The sequence below is a fragment of the Euprymna scolopes genome, chromosome 2, assembly GCF_053919585.1.
Source record: "Euprymna scolopes isolate OS-2025 chromosome 2, ASM5391958v1, whole genome shotgun sequence".
In the NCBI taxonomy this organism is placed as follows: domain Eukaryota; kingdom Metazoa; phylum Mollusca; class Cephalopoda; order Sepiida; family Sepiolidae; genus Euprymna; species Euprymna scolopes.
The window spans coordinates 137,277,729-137,297,152 of NC_136483.1; the positions used below are offsets into that span (position 1 = coordinate 137,277,729).

Consider the following 19,424-nt stretch of genomic DNA (forward strand, 5'->3'; position numbering starts at 1 on the left):
AACAGATAAGAATCTCAATTTTCGTTTTTAAAAATTGTAAAAATTAAGAAAAAAAACCAAAAAAAAACTCAAAAGCAATAAAGAAAACAGTTAATTCTAGGCAAAAAGATAAAAAAAAAAAAACTCCCCTTCTTCGTCTTTTTTCTTTTTTTTTTTTTTTTTTTTTTTTTGCTCAGGAGTCTTTGTCGAAAGGGTCTGGACTGCCTTGGCAGTACTAGACTTCGTTTCTTTTTTGTTTCTTTTTTTTTTTTTTTAAATAAAGAAAAAAAGCGATACCCCAGCCTGATTCTAGACATTATCCCCTCTTTTTGAGAAAGTCTTGTTATGTTGTTGATTGCCTGTGCTATCGAGGAATGCGAATGGGCTCGTTCTTCGCCTTTAAGGTATTTTTAATAGAAATACTAATTTACTAAAATCATTTGAAAAGAACCGCAAAACAACCCCAAATCCACCCGATTGGAGACAACAGTGATTCTATAAATTTATCATTATTTTTATACACAATTAAATGTTCATTGGTGAGGAGAGTCATCCCTCCTTCTTGAACCAGTTTTCATTTTCCTTCCTTACGTTCTCACCCTGTCAACAGCTCAACCTGCATAGATTAACCAATTTATAAGTATGACGTTGAACTCTTTAGTGGTGACGTTCACATTCATTAACTTTGGAAGAAGAGTCACTTCCCCGTTGTTATTTCTGTCAAAGTTATCTCTAGTGATTAAATTATATATTAGAATGTCATGTACAACACCAAGTTCACCATTAAAAAAAGGAAACGTTTCCTAAAATTGCCTATAGAATATGCTAACCGAAAAAAGGAAATCGCAAAAGATCTTCGGGATTTTATTTGCTTCTGAAATCGTCCAAAACATTCAGTAAGAAATAGTAAGTTACGCTTTTATTAGTTTAGTCATCCCCCCCCCATTTGTGCGCTTATTATTTTCTATCGATTGGTTATATATGTATTATAACGAGGTTATTAATAGTGTTCACTAAAAGAGTAAGATTATTAATATAAACAAATTTTCATAGTTGCAACACTAGACGTGCTAATGTTTCGGACAGATGGTCAGTTAAAACCACACGTCCTCACTAAGCGACTTAAAGAAACTGCTTTCCACAGAAGAAACCAGTCCTCAAATGAAGAAAAAAAATGTGTAATATATATATATATATATATATATATATATATATATATATGTGTGTGTGTGTGTGTGTGCAATTTATTATATATAATCTCTCACATTCTCAAATTCATATATATATATATATATATATATATATATGACTACTTCATTTAATCAGATAAATATATGAAAGTATAATTCTATGCGTGAACTTTAAGTATTTACTTCAACAGTGCTCAATACATAGGTAGAGCTATGTAGTAAGTTATAAATATATATATGGCAGTTAAGCTACACATAATATTTTGTGTAGCTTAACTGCCATATATACTTTTCTAACTTACTATATATATATATAAACACACGCACACATATATAAAGTAATTTAGGAATGTCTATACTTTATTAAATACCAATTAATATAGATTACGTAGCTTAACTGTCATATATATTTCTATAACTTACTACTTAGCTCTACCTATCTATTGAGCACTGTTAAGTAAATACTTAAAGTTTACGCATAAAATTATACTTTAGTATATTAATTTATGTGATTAAATGAAATAATTATATATATATATTTCAGAATGTGAGAGATAATAAATTCTACAGCCAAACAACGTCGCAGCCCACAAGAGCCGTGACAGTCAACGAACCGGAAGTCCAAGACTCGAGGTTCGCCCCTTTTGGGCCCTGAGTTAGCCACATCCGAACTCAGGATTTGAAACCCGAGCCTTTTGCATGCGAGGCAAGCACTCAGCCAACTGAGCAAAAGCCTCGTACACAAGAAATTCTATTAACTAACGATGTTTGGCTGTAGAATTTATGAGAATATATATATATATATATATATATATATATATATATATATATATATGAGAGAGATTTTAAGTTTCATCAAGTGTCCCGTTTGGAGGTTGGAGAGTGTGTGTGTGTGTGTGTGTGTGTGTGTGTGTGTGTGTGAAAATTAAAACTCAGCCCACCCACCCCCACAAAGAAAAAAAGATAGTTATATGCATTTTACTTCAAAGATCTTAGGATTTTACTTTTTAATGTTAATCGAATGGTTATTCCATTCAGGAAAGGGAAATTATTAGTATTTTCTCGTTTAAGGTGATCAGAAATTACTGGCAGTCTTCATTATTAAAGATAAACGTGTCTATTTACTTCTTTTATGTCTGCGTAAAAGGCAAACAAGGGAGATAATTCAACAGTCCTCATATTGAAACTGGTTTAACTATTTAGTAGACATATTTCTTTCTTGTACATATATGTATGTGTTTGATTCCAGTATGTCTACAAAACCATAATTGTCTGCCCTGACAGAGTCCACTTCCCTACTCGCGTCAAGTGGACAAAAAAAAAAAAAAAAAAAAAAAAAATGGGCATTGTTTACGAGAATCCTCGAGAAAAAAAAAAATAAATATCTTTTTGTTAAATCCAGTGTGTCAGCACAAGATGGCCGACTGATGCGGCAATACGTGTTCTACGTCCTCTTCAAGTAGATTAGCATTTCGAGATGGAGATCTTCGATCAGATGATTTGACAGATATTATCGTTCGGGAGTTTTAAGAGAGTATTCACTCTGAAAAAACGAGAATACTTGTGTCAGACAGAACACAGAGAAACAGCGAGAGTGGGTAGCGTCTGGGAGATAGATTGTAAAATAACCGTTCAGACCTCCAACCGGGACACTTGATGAAACATCAGACTGACCATAAAGACGTTTTAAAAAATCTGCTGAAACCTTTGATTAATAAAAGATTAACTCAAAATAAAAGGCCAGATTAAACAAGTGTGTGCGCGCGTATATATATATATATATATATATATATATATATATATATATATATATATCAGCGTGGGATCCCGATTTCGAATCTCGCTAGATTCAGCCACTCTGATGAGTCGTAGACGACGAAACACGTGTCAGTGGATAATTATATTTGTTAAATAATATATTTTTTTGTGGCAATAGTTGCGCAATCTCCAACCACACTTCTCCTGGACTGACATTGTTAAATATCCGTCGCAAGTGGGGGTTCAGGACCACTGGAGACAATGCCAAGATAAGCAGAGAACTCGTAGACCGCCTACAATTCCCAAATGGTCACCCAGCTGGCACTAGCTCAGCTCAACGTCGCTTAACTTCGGTGTCTCAACGTGATTATGCTGTGCGTATAGATGTATATAGTTATCCAAATACAGTACTGTTTCGCTGTATCACAGCTCATCTGTACGGCTAGACAAGCAACTTCCTCAAGCGATACATACATACACACTAGTTAATATTTTATCCTTTTCGGTCGTATATTTCTGCTAGCCTAAAAAGATGGTATTATGAAAAATGATATCCAAAATGAAGGAGGCAATGTGTGGAAGTGGGTTCTCACAACAGAACAGCTACTATCCTACATCTTCAAAGGAGGAGGTAATGCCTGAGAGGATACAATATATATATATATATATATACACCAAGCCTTATTTAAGAAGTTCAATATAATTACAGAGCCTATAACGAATACACAACAAAAGTTTATATTCCAAATTTCATGATGTCGGCCATCTTACAATTCATCCCTTTAATTCAGTTGACATTTACAATTCTTGACAGTATCTGTTTCGTAGCACAAAATCATTTACTTTATACCAATCAATGAATCTATTTTCTCCTTAACTCATCAGAAGAAATAGCAACTATCAATCCACCAAAAGGAAATAAAAAGTGTTCTGGTATGATTAAAAAAATCCGAAAATTCGAAGAGAATCTACAATTACCTTATTGTCTGCTTATATTACGCCATTTTGAACTTAGAAAACTCAGATTAAAAAGATTAAAATAGATTCATTGATTGATATAATAATTAAATGAATGATTTTGTGCTACGAAACAGATACTGTCAAGAATTATATATATGATGAGAATGGAAATAATATTCCGACAAAATAGAAAAATAAGAAGGAACAGAGTGAGTTATGTGTTCAACGTTTCGTCTTCATTTCGAGAGGAAGTCACCGAAGAAAGTCAACGAAACCTTATGTACAAAAGAGAACATTCGAAAGAAACAGGGCAAAAAGAACATTGTTTGCCAATAAGTGCTGGAATGATGGGATCAATTATAGATTGTCTCTCACGATGTGATTTTATTATTTGTATTGAACTATGTAGCACAATATTACTTCTTGAATATTTATTAGCATTTATTAATTCTATTAATTTGAGTCCGTTCTATGTTTAAAATACAATGGATACTATGTTCATTGAAATGTTAATAAATTCATATCTGCCGTATGTTATTGGTTTTTCTATTCAGAAAATCTTTCTTGCGTTATCCAGAAAAATAACAGCTTTATGAAAACATGTTGAGTCAATATATTTCTCATCTCGTGGAATGTTCATGGGTCCTGCTAGTATTTATGATTTTTGTTACCTATAAAAATATTCCTTTTGAAACAGTATACTATTAGAACAAAATAATGACTCTTTCGTCTTCCGAAAAACATTGTTTTTTTTTTCATTGTTAGCTAAATATTCTTTAAACAAATAAAACCAATCGATGTCATGTTTATTTATTCAAAGTTTTAGAAATTTAGTTCTTTTAAAACAATTTTTTTTTAAACAATATTTTTTTCTTTTAAAACATTTTTTTTTTTTTTTTTTGCCACCGTAAAATAATTGCCTGGTAAATATTTTTTTTCAAAATGACAAAAAAAATTTTTTGGAAATGTATTCATTTAAAATGGTGTCCCTTTTTGTCGACGGGAAGACAGAAATCGATTTTGGAACAATTCATGTTAAAATGGGTAAAGCTGGAATGTTTTTTTTTTTAATCTTAGCGACATCAGATTAATCATCGAACTATTTCATGTATTTTATGTGTGTGTATAACGTACGAACATGTAATGTCTTTGTGTGTTTATTATACATATTCAATGTCTTGGTAATTCGTAAACGAGGGCCGTCCCAAAAATAATGCCTCCTATTTTTAATATCCGCCCGAATGGATCAGAGAGGATTGCAAATTGCATTGTTATGATGACTGTACTTATCTTCGCATTCATGACCAGAAGGTTTCATCTCTGTATTGCAGATATTGACGGTGTGAGTCCCTAAGAAAGCAACCTCTGCCATGGATGTGCGTCAAAACCAGAGATACGTGATTGAATTTCTGGCAAAAAAGGCATTGATAATGGTGATGAATAAAAAAAAAATGAATTCTGGAGCACAAAAGATCGCTCGATTTAATGGTACCACTCCCGTCTTCGTAGCTTTTCAACTCTGAGTTAAAAAAAAAAAAAATTAGAAAGCTTTACTTTTGGAACGACCCTCGGATTACAAAATGCGCGTTAAGAATGCTAAGGACTATATATCTAGTAGTGTTGAGACGATTAATCAGAATCGGAAAAATCAGAACTTTGTGGATATTGGAATCGGAAAAATGTGCGTCTCTTTTCCGGTGTCAAAAAGCGATTTTTTTGAATTGGCTTTTTTATTTCTTTTGATTTTGTTTAAAGCAAAACCTATTCTACTGTAATGATGAAAAAATATAACTTATTGATTTTAAATAGTAAAACTAAAACCGATTGAACATCCCCTGTCAAATATATTTTGACATTTGAGAAAAACATCAGCACATTTAACGTGTGCTTTTATAGTGAGCGTGAAAAACATAGCTGTATAGTTAAATATTTAGAGATTTATAAAGAATCGAAATCGGTAATTATATCGGAATCGGGAATAATTATGGAATCGTCCCATCGTTACTATATAGGAATATAAATTCTGGCGCACAAAAGGTTGCTCGTTTTAATGGAATCACTCCCGTCTTTGTAGCTCTATCTTTTTAGTTAAGAAATAGGTTTTACATTTGGAACGACCCTTGTATTTGATAATGAATATCAACAACCCCTTTATCCCCTACGAAATACGGAAAAGTATTGCTACTAGTTTATTAATTCATGTGCCTCTCGGCGCTAAAAGGTCGTCAATAAGAGACATATAAAACAAATCTACGATGATAGAATTTATTGGCTCTTTCATAAAACCGATCTGAAGTCCGAGAGACAGGAAAGCCTTCTATTAGAACATTTTACGAGTGGAGTAGACGCAAATCATTTAATGGGGGGAAGCGCATTGCATTTTATATCTACATAAAAGCTGCGAGATGGATCCAGAATATTCAAGAATTGCGTTTCTTTAAAATACAATTTTGGTCTTTTTTCTTTTTGTTTTCATAAACAAGAGATGTTCACGGAAATTAATAAAATACAATAAAATGTGAATCCGAGTTTTAATTAAAAGTATTTCGTCTTGTTCGTATATTTTGATTCTTTTAATAAATGTTTTGTTTTAATTGAAAGGCGTTTTTTTTAATTAAAACTCCTTAAATATTGTTATCTTTCAATTAAAAGTCGAGAATGCTTTCTTTTAATAGAAAGTCGTTAAATGTTGTTTTCTTTTAATTATCTTTCAATTAAAAGTCGAGAATGCTTTCTTTTAATAGAAAGTCGTTAAATGTTGTTTTCTTTTAATTATCTTTCAATTAAAAGTCGAGAATGCTTTCTTTTAATAGAAAGTCGTTAAATCCTGTTTTCTTTCAATTAAAATTCATTGGTTTCTCTTAATTAAATATGGATGGTTTGTTTTCTTTTCATTAAAATCCTTAAAGGTTGATTTTCTTTAATTAACATTCTTTAAATGAGGTTTTATTTGAGTATAAGTCTTTCTAAATTGCTTTTTAATAATAATGAAAAAGAAAAAAAAACATTTAGTTGTTTCTTTCGGTGCCCATAAAAGGCCATTAAATTACGCCCAAACTGCATTAGACGCCATTAAATAGTGCGTTATTTTAATTATATATTCATGATTTAAGCTAACTATATCTCGTATCATCTGTATTCATCGAACTGTTCTCATCTTGAGTATGATTTTCACAACGTTTCGGTCGATATAACCTCCGACCTTCTTCAGGTGTATCTTGTCAAACTCGGGAATGTGTCTGTCGAACTCAGGAATTTGGACGGAATTTCGATCGGAACCCTTCATTTACTTCACAGGGGTAGCATGCTCTTGTTCAATCAGCCATGACTAGATAGACGTCCTAAATAATTCGCAATTGTACTTTTCGGGCGCCCACACTGAGGATTGAACTTTCAACCTTTAGGAGAATATCATTTTTTACAATTGATTTTTCCAAATAGTCTAACCATGGGTCCTTACGGACAATTCTAGTACGAATTTTAGGAGCCTTAAACATATTAAACCTATTTCTAGTTGTTAATATTACTATTTATTACTAATTAACTAGCTATACATTATATATATATATATATATATATATATATATATATATGTGTGTGTGTGTGTGTGTTTACTTATTACTTGTATATATTATCTATTTTTTTATAATTAACGGTTCTCATGTCGTATTAAATTCTGTACTAGGTCTATTTAGAAATTGGTTCTTCCCCAGCATATGTCGTCTTACTCTCCACCGTTCTTGGCCCCATAATGGCAGATGGTTTCCCTTTTCCTTCCAGATATGGTCAGCTATACCTGACTTTTCAGTCTCTCCACGTACTACGGCTTTTCGATGCTTTCAGTGAACGACACGTTTCACCTTTATATAGTTTTTCACATTTACATGGGATTTCATGTATACAGTTCTTAGTCATGATTTGTTTTTTCTGTAGGGGGTTTGACTCTCACATATGCATACGAAGATCGAGATTGTCCTAAGAATATACGAATATAGTGATCTGTATTAAATCTGTGCAGCTATTTAAACACTTTTTAAGAAGTATATGTTGCTGAGTATAGAGTCGTTCTTTTTGTTTTACCTCCCTATTTTGGGATTGCGAAATTTCGAAACATACCTTTCTTTTTCAATGGATTTCTAACTTATCCTTTTTATATTTTTTCTTATATCTGCTTTCATAATCATTGTGGATCTTTATAAACTTTCATTAACTTTTTTAGCAAATACGATTTAATTTATATATGTGTGTGTGTTTTTTAATGTAAAATTTATTGCATATTTTGCAACCCCCTTTCCTCTGATGAGAAGAATTGCATTTTTCGAAACTCCGCAGAATAAGGTCTTTCAAGTTTATTCGTACTCCTTGTCGGATAATTAAAAATTCTGTATACTTCATTTACAGCTTCTTAATGTCTTTTTGAAAATTTGAATTAATGTTCAATCATAAGATATATATATATATATATATATATATATATATATATATATATATATATATACACACACAAACACTTTTAAATCGGTTAATAGTACATTTAAAGAAAAAGGAATATATGCACACACACACACACACATATACACGTATATTTATTTATATATATTGCATACACAAACCTCGGTTCCATTTACGGTTGAATGCCTGGACGTGTTTACTGCCAATTAAAAACATACAAATCCGCGTTCATTTTCTGTTTCAAATAAAAGCTCAAGAAAGGAAACGGCAAAAACACAAAAGCTATAAAAAAAATAAAAGTAAAAAAAAAACTTCAGCTATTTTATACGAAAGTGGAAGGAAAGGAATTAAGACGAAGAAGAAGCGAGCTCATTCACTATTTAAACCCCCCCCCCCATCTTCTCTCGTCGAAAGAAAGGTGGATGAGGCGGAGGCGGTCACCTTCTTAAACATACCAAGAGCGCATTTAAAACGTTTCTGTTTCGTTAAAGAGCCAAAAAGACGCAGTTATTTCAGAGTATAGAGAATGTATGGTTCTTTCGTATAACAGCAGCGCGCGAAAAAAATTACTATCTTTCTTTTGGGTTTAGGAAGTGGTATATATTTGTACTCTTTGTTGGGTGATTAAAAATTTTGTATACCTTATTTACAGGTTTGTTTTATTATTTTTTTTATTTTTGAAAATTTTAATTTTCAATAAAATTTTTCTATTATGTGTGTGTGTGTGTGTGTGTGTGTGTGTGTGTGTGTAACCTTGTCCGTGTAAGAAACGGTTTCTTATAAACTTCTCTCAATATTTGGTTTACAGACTAGAAAGTTGATTTGTAGGTTGGTTGTTTTTGTTTTACGGCATATCAACCATTTTTAGGTCATTTAATGCCGAATCCAGTGATTTTGAAGAAAAGTTTTTTAATAGAAAATATGTTGTTTTTTTTTTAAGTCAGTTTCTATTTAACCCATAGTTGGGACTCTAACAGGTACTACCACTTCGGGTCAGAGTGGACCTGGGAGCAATGGCAATTAAAGGGTGGCTCCACACTCCCCAAAGCCCGCAAGCTGGGGCCTTATCATTGGATATAGTTTCAGGTCATATCCAGGACCATTGATGTGCAGGGGATTAAATATGTCTCAGTCTTTTCTACAAATACTAATATGATATGTGTCTCTCTGAATTGTCTGACATTATCCCCGTTTCCTTTGTTCTAGCTCGTTTGACTAGTTTGTATAGAGGACCCCATCTTTTCGCCGTTTAATACCTCATTGTAATACAGATTCCTATTCCAGTAGCTTCTTTCCAAGGACTGCAAGGCTGTGGAACTCTTTTCCTGCTCACTGTTTTCTTCCACTTAGTCTTTCCGAGACTGAGATCAATAGGCATCTCCTGTCTTGAATTAATCATCGATCGGTCTTGTTAGTTCCTTACATGAAGCCTTGTCACCAGCGATTTCCATAAAAAATCATACCAATTTTTAATTAGTTTAGGAGTGAATCTTGTATATGCAAATATATAAACTTCAGAATGTGAGAGAATTATATAATTATTTCCACAGTCAAACAACGTCGCAGTTCTTGTGAGCTGCGACGTTTTCTGACTGGAAATAATTATATATATATATATATATATATATATATATATATATATATATATATATATATATATATATATATATATATGATTAGGTGAATACTTGGACTGATTGTAAGAATTTCGATAATGAGCCGGGACACCGGTGTTCAAACCTCAGTCGAGTCAGACGAAAAACATTAAACTTTACTTGATGAGCCTTGCTAAACACTCAGCATGATAAAGTGAGGGTCAGAGGTAAATAGAGTCATATTGGGAATTGAGTAGCACTCTCACTTGCACCTTGGTGTAGCAGCTAATGAAAAGGGAATCTTCGGGTCGCCCTCGACTATAGTCGACCACTTGTTCATTTAAGCAAAGAAGTAGATGATTTTCAAAACTAGTCTATTAACACATCAGCCTTCAGTGGTCACTCACCCCATCTACTGCGCACGTGTGTCCATATATATCATAATACATCCGCATCTGAGCTTGTGTGTGTGTGTGTGTGTGTGTGTGTGTGTGTGTGTGTGTGTGTGTGTGTGTGTGTGTAGAGGAGGCGAGTTGTAGAAAAAAACAATGAGGGAACTGGACATAGATGTGGGGGATGACAGTCCAGGATTTGGTCAGCCGGAAACACCCTTCCATTGATGTTCTTTATACTTAGCAGAACCATCAAGTGCCCGTCTTGTAATCACGTGACCACTTTAGCTTGTCGGATCACGTGACAGACGCTTTGGAAAGAGGATTATATCAATCGACTAAACCCTTAATAAACTTTCGTGTACTCAGCCAACCCCTCCCCAACGCCCGAATACCATCCTCCATATATTATAAATTCGCAAACACACACACAAAAAAAAATGTCATTCAACGCAAAAAAGAGTAGAGCACTCTTCGGCAGCTAATATTTTTTATATAATCAGTGATATTTCTAAAGGGGCTTGTGTCGATGACTGTTGAAAACATAAAAGAAAGGAAACCTGTTTAGTTTCGATCTCAGCTTGAAGCACTTTTTTATCTAGGCACACTGAAAATATGTGATACTGCGAATCATATATATATATATATATATATATATATATATATATATGAGAGAGAGAATGGGGGAAGGGGAATGTTTCTCTACTTCATTTTGTTTCCCGTTTCAAAGCAATGTTTTCGCATAAGTCTCCATTATAAGAGAAAGAAAAACATTGAATAGTCAACAAAAAAAAAAAGAGGAAAATAAAAAAAGACAAACGACTGATTCCTCCGCGGTGAATAAGGGGAGACAATATCGTAGAGGGATTTTTTTTTTTTCAATGCAGTCGACCCGAAGCGATTCTTGTAGAATATAAAGGCCGTAGTGAAATGGTTATAGGCTCGGACGGTTGTATACTGGCTACTTTCTCACTTTCATTAATATCCTTGGAAAAGGCATGAATCCATGTATCCTGCCCTAGATATGGATTAAGTAAATTTTAAGTTTAAAAAAAAAAGGAAAAGAAAAGAAAATTCCGAATTTATATTGATACATTCGTTGATCCCATCATCAGACTTGCACCAGACACACACGTGTGTGAGAGTGAAAGAAAGAGTGAAAAAGAGAGAGAGAGTGTAAAAGAGAGAGAGAGAGTGTAAAAGAGAGAGAGAGTGTAAAAGAGAGAGAGAGAGTGTAAAAGAGAGAGAGAGAGTGTGTAAAAGAGAGAGAGAGAGAGTGTAAAAGAGAGAGAGAGTGTAAAAGAGAGAGAGAGAGTGTAAAAGAGAGAGAGTGTGTGAAAGAGAGAGAGAGTGAGTGAAAGAGAGAGAGAGTGAGTGAAAGAGAGAGAGAGTGAGTGAAAGAGAGAGAGAGTGAGTGAAAGAGAGAGAGAGAGTGAGTGAAAGAGAGAGAGTGAGTGAAAGAGAGAGAGAGTGAGTGAAAGAGAGAGAGAGAGTGAGTGAAAGAGAGAGAGAGAGTGAAAGAGAGAGAGAGAGTGAGTGAAAGAGAGAGAGAGAGTGAGTGAAAGAGAGAGAGAGAGTGAGTGAAAGAGAGAGAGAGAGTGAGTGAAAGAGAGAGAGAGAGTGAGTGAAAGAGAGAGAGAGAGTGAAAGAGAGAGAGTGAGTGAGTGAGTGAAAGAGAGAGAGTGAGTGAGTGAAAGAGAGAGAGTGAGTGAGTGAGTGAAAGAGAGTGAGTGAGTGAGTGAAAGAGAGAGAGTGAGTGAGTGAAAGAGAGAGAGTGAGTGAGTGAAAGAGAGAGTGAGTGAGTGAAAGAGAGAGAGTGAGTGAGTGAAAGAGAGAGAGTGAGTGAGTGAAAGAGAGAGAGTGAGTGAGTGAAAGAGAGAGAGTGAGTGAGTGAAAGAGAGAGAGTGAAAGCGAGAGAGAGTGAAAGCGAGAGAGAGTGAAAGCGAGAGAGAGTGAAAGCGAGAGAGAGTGAAAGCGAGAGAGAGAGTGAAAGCGAGAGAGAGTGAAAGCGAGAGAGAGTGAAAGAATGAATTAGAAAGAGAGTGAGCGAGAAAGAGAGTGAGCGAGAAAGAGAGTGAGCGAGAAAGAGAGAGTGAGCGAGAAAGAGAGAGTGAGCGAGAAAGAGAGAGTGAGCGAGAAAGAGAGAGTGAGCGAGAAAGAGAGAGTGAGCGAGAAAGAGAGAGTGAAAGAGGGAGTGAGCGAGAAAGAGAGAGTGAAAGAGGGAGTGAGCGAGAAAGAGAGAGTGAGAATGAAAGAGAGAGTGAGAATGAAAGAGAGAGTGAGAATGAAAGAGAGAGTGAGAATGAAAGAGAGAGTGAGAGTAAAAGAGAAAGAGTGAGAGTAAAAGAGAAAGAGTGAGAGTAAAAGAGAAAGAGTGAGAGTAAAAGAGAAGGAGTGAGAGTAAAAGAGAAAGAGAGAGTGAGTGAATGAATGAGTGAGGGAGATGAGTGGAGATCGAGCGAGTTAGAATAAAAGCTACTTTAACGGTTACTATAGTACTGTTGAACTTACTCAATATTTAATAATAAACTAGAGAAGGCATATTTTTTTGGCACACACGTGTGTGTGTGTGTGTGTGTGTGTGTGTAGGAGGGTGTTACATATGTGAACGTTTATGTAAGACTGAAGTTAAGTTAAAGAGCCACATATGTAGGCACGACCGCATAGCAATTGACTGAAGAGATGGCATATATATATATATATATATATATTCATACAGATATATATGCGTGGGTATATATATATATATATATATATATATATATATATATATATATATATATACACACACACATACGCATGAATATTCATATATATAATACATACATAGTATGATTATTGAAGTATACATATCTCTCCATACATTATATATATATATATATTACACACACACACACACACAAAAGGATAAGAATCGACAATACAAATATATATACTAGTGCATATAGATTAAATCCCCAATTTCCATAAGGGAATTACATCAATAGAGATAAGGTGTATAGATGCTCTTTATACCAAAGAATTTCGAAGCCTAATATTTGTTTCTCACCAGAAGAGGTAAGAGGGGGGTGCTAGATAACAAAATAAATTTGACATCTTTTTATATTGAGATTGTTAAGTTTATCCGACCCCCTTTTAAATATGTTACATATACACAAAAACACATTTTTATATATATAAATTCCACAACCAAACAAGGTCGCAGCCCACCAGAGCCATGACAGTCAACGAACCGGAAGTCAAAGACTCGAGTTTCGCCCACATTTGGGCTATCAGTTAGACACATCCGAACTCAGGATTCGAAACCCGAGCCTCTTGCATGCGAGGCAAGCACTCTACCAACTGAGCAAAGGCCCCGCACACAAGAATTTCTATTGACCAACACAGATCAAGCAAACCGCGCCGAAATCCGACTGTGAAATGAACCTACTTCGTCTCAACAAGGGACGCGGTCATCCAACCAGCTAATAACCCCAAGTCAATGTCTCACAAGTAGGAGTTTTAACTAGAAAGGACGATGCCATCCAGCAATGCTAACCAAGCTAGCAACTTATGAAATAAAAAAAATATATATATATATATATATATATATATATATTCAAGAAAATTAATGTAGAAAATTAGAAAATATATTTTTTAATAATTACTATACTTGCCTAAAATGTACGTGATATCAGATTTTTTAAAAGTAAATAAACACAAATGGGCCGATTTCAGTTTGCTACTATTTGTTTAACGTAAAATGGGCATTTTTTTTATTATTAATCGTCAATGTAATATTTCGCAAATTTTCAAATTGGTCACTTCCGCAAAAATTAAAAAATTATTTTTTAAGCTTTTAAAACCAATTAAAAAAGAAACAGATTTTCTACCATTTATTTTATTATAAAAATGCTAATGTATTTAAAACGAAATCACTTGTTTTGATTTAATTATGACGTTAGATTATATTTTTTAACCCGAAACAAGGCATGTTATTATCACATGGACGTAAGGTGCTACAGTTTTTTATGTGTGTGAGTATATATATATATATATATATATATATATATATATATATATATATATATATATATATATATATATATAATTTACTACGTCAAAACTTTAACTACCAACATAAGGAGGTTCAATTCCCTTTATTCTAAAACTTATTAAAAAAAAAGATACTGGCCTTAGCAAACCGTTTGATAGATCATTATTTTTTTTAGATGAGGATTGATATTTAGCATTTTTCCGACTACTACTCTCATCTAGTTCGCTATTTTCACAATATATCAAAACTGTTAAAATATCTCATATTTCGCTGACAAACGAAACATTAATTGCCCAGTACTTGTTTTCTAAAATAAAATAAAATTGCACTTTGCCTTTTAAATTATTATTCCATTGTTATCGCTTGGCGAAAATTCATCCGTTTATATAATTGTAATAATCTGGCGTTGCCAGGGCGAAATATTTGGAGAGAAAAAAAAATCAAAATATTGTGTTCGCAATGTTTTAAATAAATTTATAATCCTTAAAACTATTATAGTTTGATTTTGGATTTCGATAAATGTTCGCTCAATGTTACTGTCACATAGACTGACATATAATCGGTGGGTTTTTAACAGTATTTTATATATATATATTATATATATATATATATATATATATATATATATATATATATATATATATAAACTGCTTTTCCCAAACTTACTGTGTCAAAGAGAGAGTCGGGCGCCATTTTAAATTTTCCAATACATCAGTAAACACGGTATGTTTTTCGAGCTGAATAAACATGTTACATTAAATAAAAAAACATTAAAAACATATCCACTTAGGTAGAAAAGTATTTGGGGGTTTTTTTTACAAGAGCCACGTTTATATTAAAACTGTTTCATAATAAATAGAAATTTCGATAGATTAAAAAATATTTTGTACAAATTTCGAAAAAATATGAGGGGGGCACGCACTAAATATATATATATATATATATATATATTTCTCCTCGTATATTTTACGGAAATTGCATTTTATATGTAATTTCATTCTAAAATGGATAAGTATCAAAAATTTCACGAAAATCTGACCATTAGTTGATTTTTGCTAGATTTATTAAACACTGGTATGTTTTTTACGTTCGGAATTCTTACTACATGGGAACGTTATTTTAAAGCGCCAATTATGTAAATACGATTTTCGTCTCGCAATTTCATTATTTTCGTTCGATGAAAAAAATTTGCAAAAATTATGACTTTATTTTGCCCTTCTTTTTAATGGTATAAAAGTTATATCGATAATATTAATTTATAATAAAGTTACATCGTTTACATATAGGGTGGGGGGTTAATTCTGTGGTGGCTTTAAGGGGTGCCTATGCCTAACGCACAACAAAATAAAAACTTTTTTTTTTAAATAAATAAATGTATTTTTAAAATAAAATTTATTTTTAAAATTAAGTAAAATTTTTATTTTAAAAATAAAATAATTAGCAATTACTCGATTATAAAAAAATACATAGGTGTGTTTAACTGGCGCCAATTTAATTGAAGGTCTTGATCTCTGCCTATGATTAATGAGGCGATGCTGAATTTAAGGTCACGGCTCCAGTAGCATCCCCCTGTGGAAGTAGAGTAAATAAAGGCTAATTTTAGAGTTCGTAGGAATTACAACCTCCCCCTACCTTGTGCTTACAACTAAAATTTAGCAACAAATAATGTGATAACGGATAAATCCAAACACGTGTTAGCTTTTTAGTCTGAATGAATTTGAAACTGCCTGTTTGTAACAGTGAGAAATCCATCTATAAATATAAAAGCGAAAATGTATGTATGTATGTACGTATGTATGTAGATATTTATTTGCTGCCCACCTCAGCAAAATGTGGCACAAGGCCGGAAAGTGGGAACCCCGCAGGCTCCCCTAAAGGAGGGGCACTCCTGCAATTTTAAAAATTGCCTGAGTAACCCCGTCGGCATTCCCCGGTCGGGGCGCCTCAGGCAAGGTGGCAAGGCCTGGGAGGGTGGACCTCCTAGGTATTACCCAGGCGGTGTACCTCAGTCCAACAGGTGCTGGGCCGGTTTCCGGCCCCTCACCTGTTGGGCTGAGTGTCAAGTGACGAATCCTTGACTGGTAATACCCTGTCTCCCTGCAGCCGGAGCCGCTAGGAGACATCCCATCACTATGGAGAGTGTATGTATGTATGTGTGTTCGCTTTTTCTGTATGTCTACAAAAGGCTTTTTTCAGAGAAGAAGCGGTCGGTCGCTTCACAACTTTTTAAAACTTTTTATATTACATATAAATCGTAATATCTCACAGTTAACAACGAAGCTCGCCTGTCTATTTAATTTGCTCGATTTCGGGTAGATAAATATTCAACATTTGTCGCTCTCCGCATGTGGGTTAGTCTTTTTCCTATAACATCTTGGGAAGCGTTCCCGCCCCGCAGTCAGACTTGACCTCATTAACTTTTTGATTGACATCGCTAAATTTGAACGTTTTTCACTTTCTATGGCCTCGTAGTGTAGCAGAAAAAGGTGTTATAAATAATAAACAAGACAAAATACTATTAAAAACCCACCGAATATATGTCAACTTATGTCATGGTAACATATATTGAGCGAGTTTCTAACAGTATTGTGTCTAGTTTATTATTTATAACACCTTTTCCCGAACTTACCGTGTTAAAGAGAGTCGGGCGCTATTTTGAATTTTCCAATACATCGGTAAATACTGTATGCTTTTCGAGCTGAATAAATATGTTACATTGAATAAAAACACGAAAATTATATCCAGTTTGGTAGAAAAGTAACTTATTTTGCCTTTGATAACATTTATTTGTTATATATTTGTTTTTTGACAACTTTTTTTGAATCTATGTGTACAGTAATACAACCCCCCCCCTTTTTTTTTTTTTTTAACTCTTATTCAGTCCAAACAAGGCACATTGCCACATGGCCGTAGAGGGGTTACTCTTTGGAATCGTGTCTAACAGGGGCTGTGAAGAGTTGAGCTGTAACATGTCTGTCTGCAATGCATTTAAACTTCAGCCAAGGAAGCCGGAAGCAGGGAGGTAATTTCGAAGTCTAGCGATCCGTGAAAAAGCTTGCTGACTAACTCCCCACTCAGGATGTTCCCTATAAATCTGGCTAATAGTTACAGTAGCCACTAACATCTCAACGGTAATACGGCTTTTTGCGATGAGTGAAAAGTTTTTAAAAAATAACTAGAAGCGTAAATTTGTATAGACAAAAAAAAAAAAAAAAAAACGGGAGAAAAAAAATGAAAAAAAAAAGAACCGGAAAAAAACGAAAATGTGACAAAAAAAATAAATAAATAAATAAATAAATAAATATTATTAAAAAAAAAGTTATTCTACCTACCTGGATAAATTTCTGGTGTTTAAACTTATTTTAAAGCGTTTACTTAGTTCGAAACACAAGTATGCAGAGTTACTAACTTAGAACGAGAACAGGAGATCATCTTTAGAGTCACGATAATCGCTCAAAAATCGAAAATAAAACAAAATACTAATAAAAACCATCCAATAAATATCACGGTGATCTTTATTGAATGAATTTCTTTCAGTATTTATTTTCTACTTTTGAACGATTACCGAGACTACAAAGGTGACCGTCTCATGTTTGCTATCATGTCGTTGTAACTAAATCACTCAGCCCTCCACTACTCGTGTTGTCTGTGCTAATAAATTGGTTTAAAAGAGTTTCAGAAAATGAATTTAAGGGAATTAAAAAAAAAAATGTTTACCGTTTTCTTTGAATGTGTTCGTTACAGAATAATCCATGATGAAAATTTTGTGTAATTTTTTTTTTTTTTTTTCTTCGCCCTGTCTTTAATTTTTTGGTTTTCGTATCGGTTGGAATTTGTCGATTTTGTTCGATAAAAAGGGTCTCTGTTCCACAAGCTTTTCATGCAGATATTTAACAGGGAGGGTTCAGTTTCGATGTTCGACGTGTAAGCGATAGGGATTTTTTTTTTCTTCTTTGAAATAAACAAAACGAAAAAAAATGAAATTAAAAAACGATCATCCCCTCCCTTCCTTAGACTTGCCACTGATTTCTAAGGTCAAGAGCGAGGCAAAATGGCGATGTTTTTTTGTGAGGAAATGAAAGAGGAGAGTGGGGGGGGTAGTAAAAAAACAAAAAGAAAAAAGAGAAAGAGAAAAACAACAATATTGACAGGCCTAAGGCCTGAAGAGGATAATAGAAATAAATAAATATTTAAAGGTGCGGGGGAAATAGAAAATTAACACAAAACAAGAAAACATGATACGGCTGTGTTAGCAAGATACCGTCAAAAAAAAAAAAAAAAAAAAAACACTTGAAAAAAGGAGTGGTCAAACCACTTAACGCGTTGGTCATTTCATCCCTCCCCCCTCTCACTCATAATATATATATATATATATATATATATATATATATATATATATATATAAATATTATGAGTGAGAAAAAGGGGGAGGGGAATGAAATGACCAATATATATGAATTCGTCTATCCATATTAGGAAAGGTCTCTACCCCCCTCCCCGGTCAATTTTTAATCTAGAGATTTGAAACTTGATATATATGGCATTTGGACTTGTGGAAAAGTTCGATGTGGTTTTTAGCCGATAAAAACAGCTGCTAAAGGGTCAAAATGTAGAAAAAAAAAAAAGGGCATGGAACTTGGCAGGATTAAGTCGACTTAAAGTGCTCCTCTACGCATACGCTATACTTTTGCACCGATATTTTTAACGATTTCATATGCATAAATACAAAGAGTAACGAATAAGACTGGAAAAGTATGTTTTAGTTTCGATTCTAACTGATGGCACCCATGTTCTTTTTTTAACTTTTTAAATCACTTCTATGCATTGGGTACAATATAATAATCAATGGACCATAGACTCTATAATAATAAATACGAAACTAAATTATTAAATTTTTAAAATATCATATTCATTTTATTCAAGCGTATTTTACAACCGGGCAACGCCAAATTGCCTGCTAATATATATATATATATATATATATATATATATATATAGTGTTGCGATGATTAATCAGAATCGGGAATTGGAAAAATCAGAATATTTGAGAGACCCGGAATCG

General features: G+C 33.5%; 1 protein-coding gene across 8 annotated transcripts in view; it reads right to left on the reverse strand.

Annotated features, from left to right (window-relative positions):
• The window catches only part of LOC145296204 (transcription factor GATA-3-like), a 189,144-nt gene that overhangs the window by 76,928 nt on the left and 92,792 nt on the right, over positions 1 to 19,424 (reverse strand). For 2 of the 8 annotated variants that reach the window (XM_080142432.1, XM_080142424.1), the window contains exon 1: positions 18,080 to 18,610. The exons of 4 other annotated variants lie outside the window; for them this stretch is intronic. In XM_080142432.1, the coding sequence (XP_079998558.1) occupies positions 18,080 to 18,116 (37 nt within the window). In that variant the 5' untranslated portion in view covers positions 18,117 to 18,610. Of the gene's footprint in view, positions 1 to 17,694; positions 18,611 to 19,424 lie in introns of those variants that run through there. 2 more of the 8 variants (XM_080142451.1, XM_080142441.1) reach the window with 2 other exon arrangements.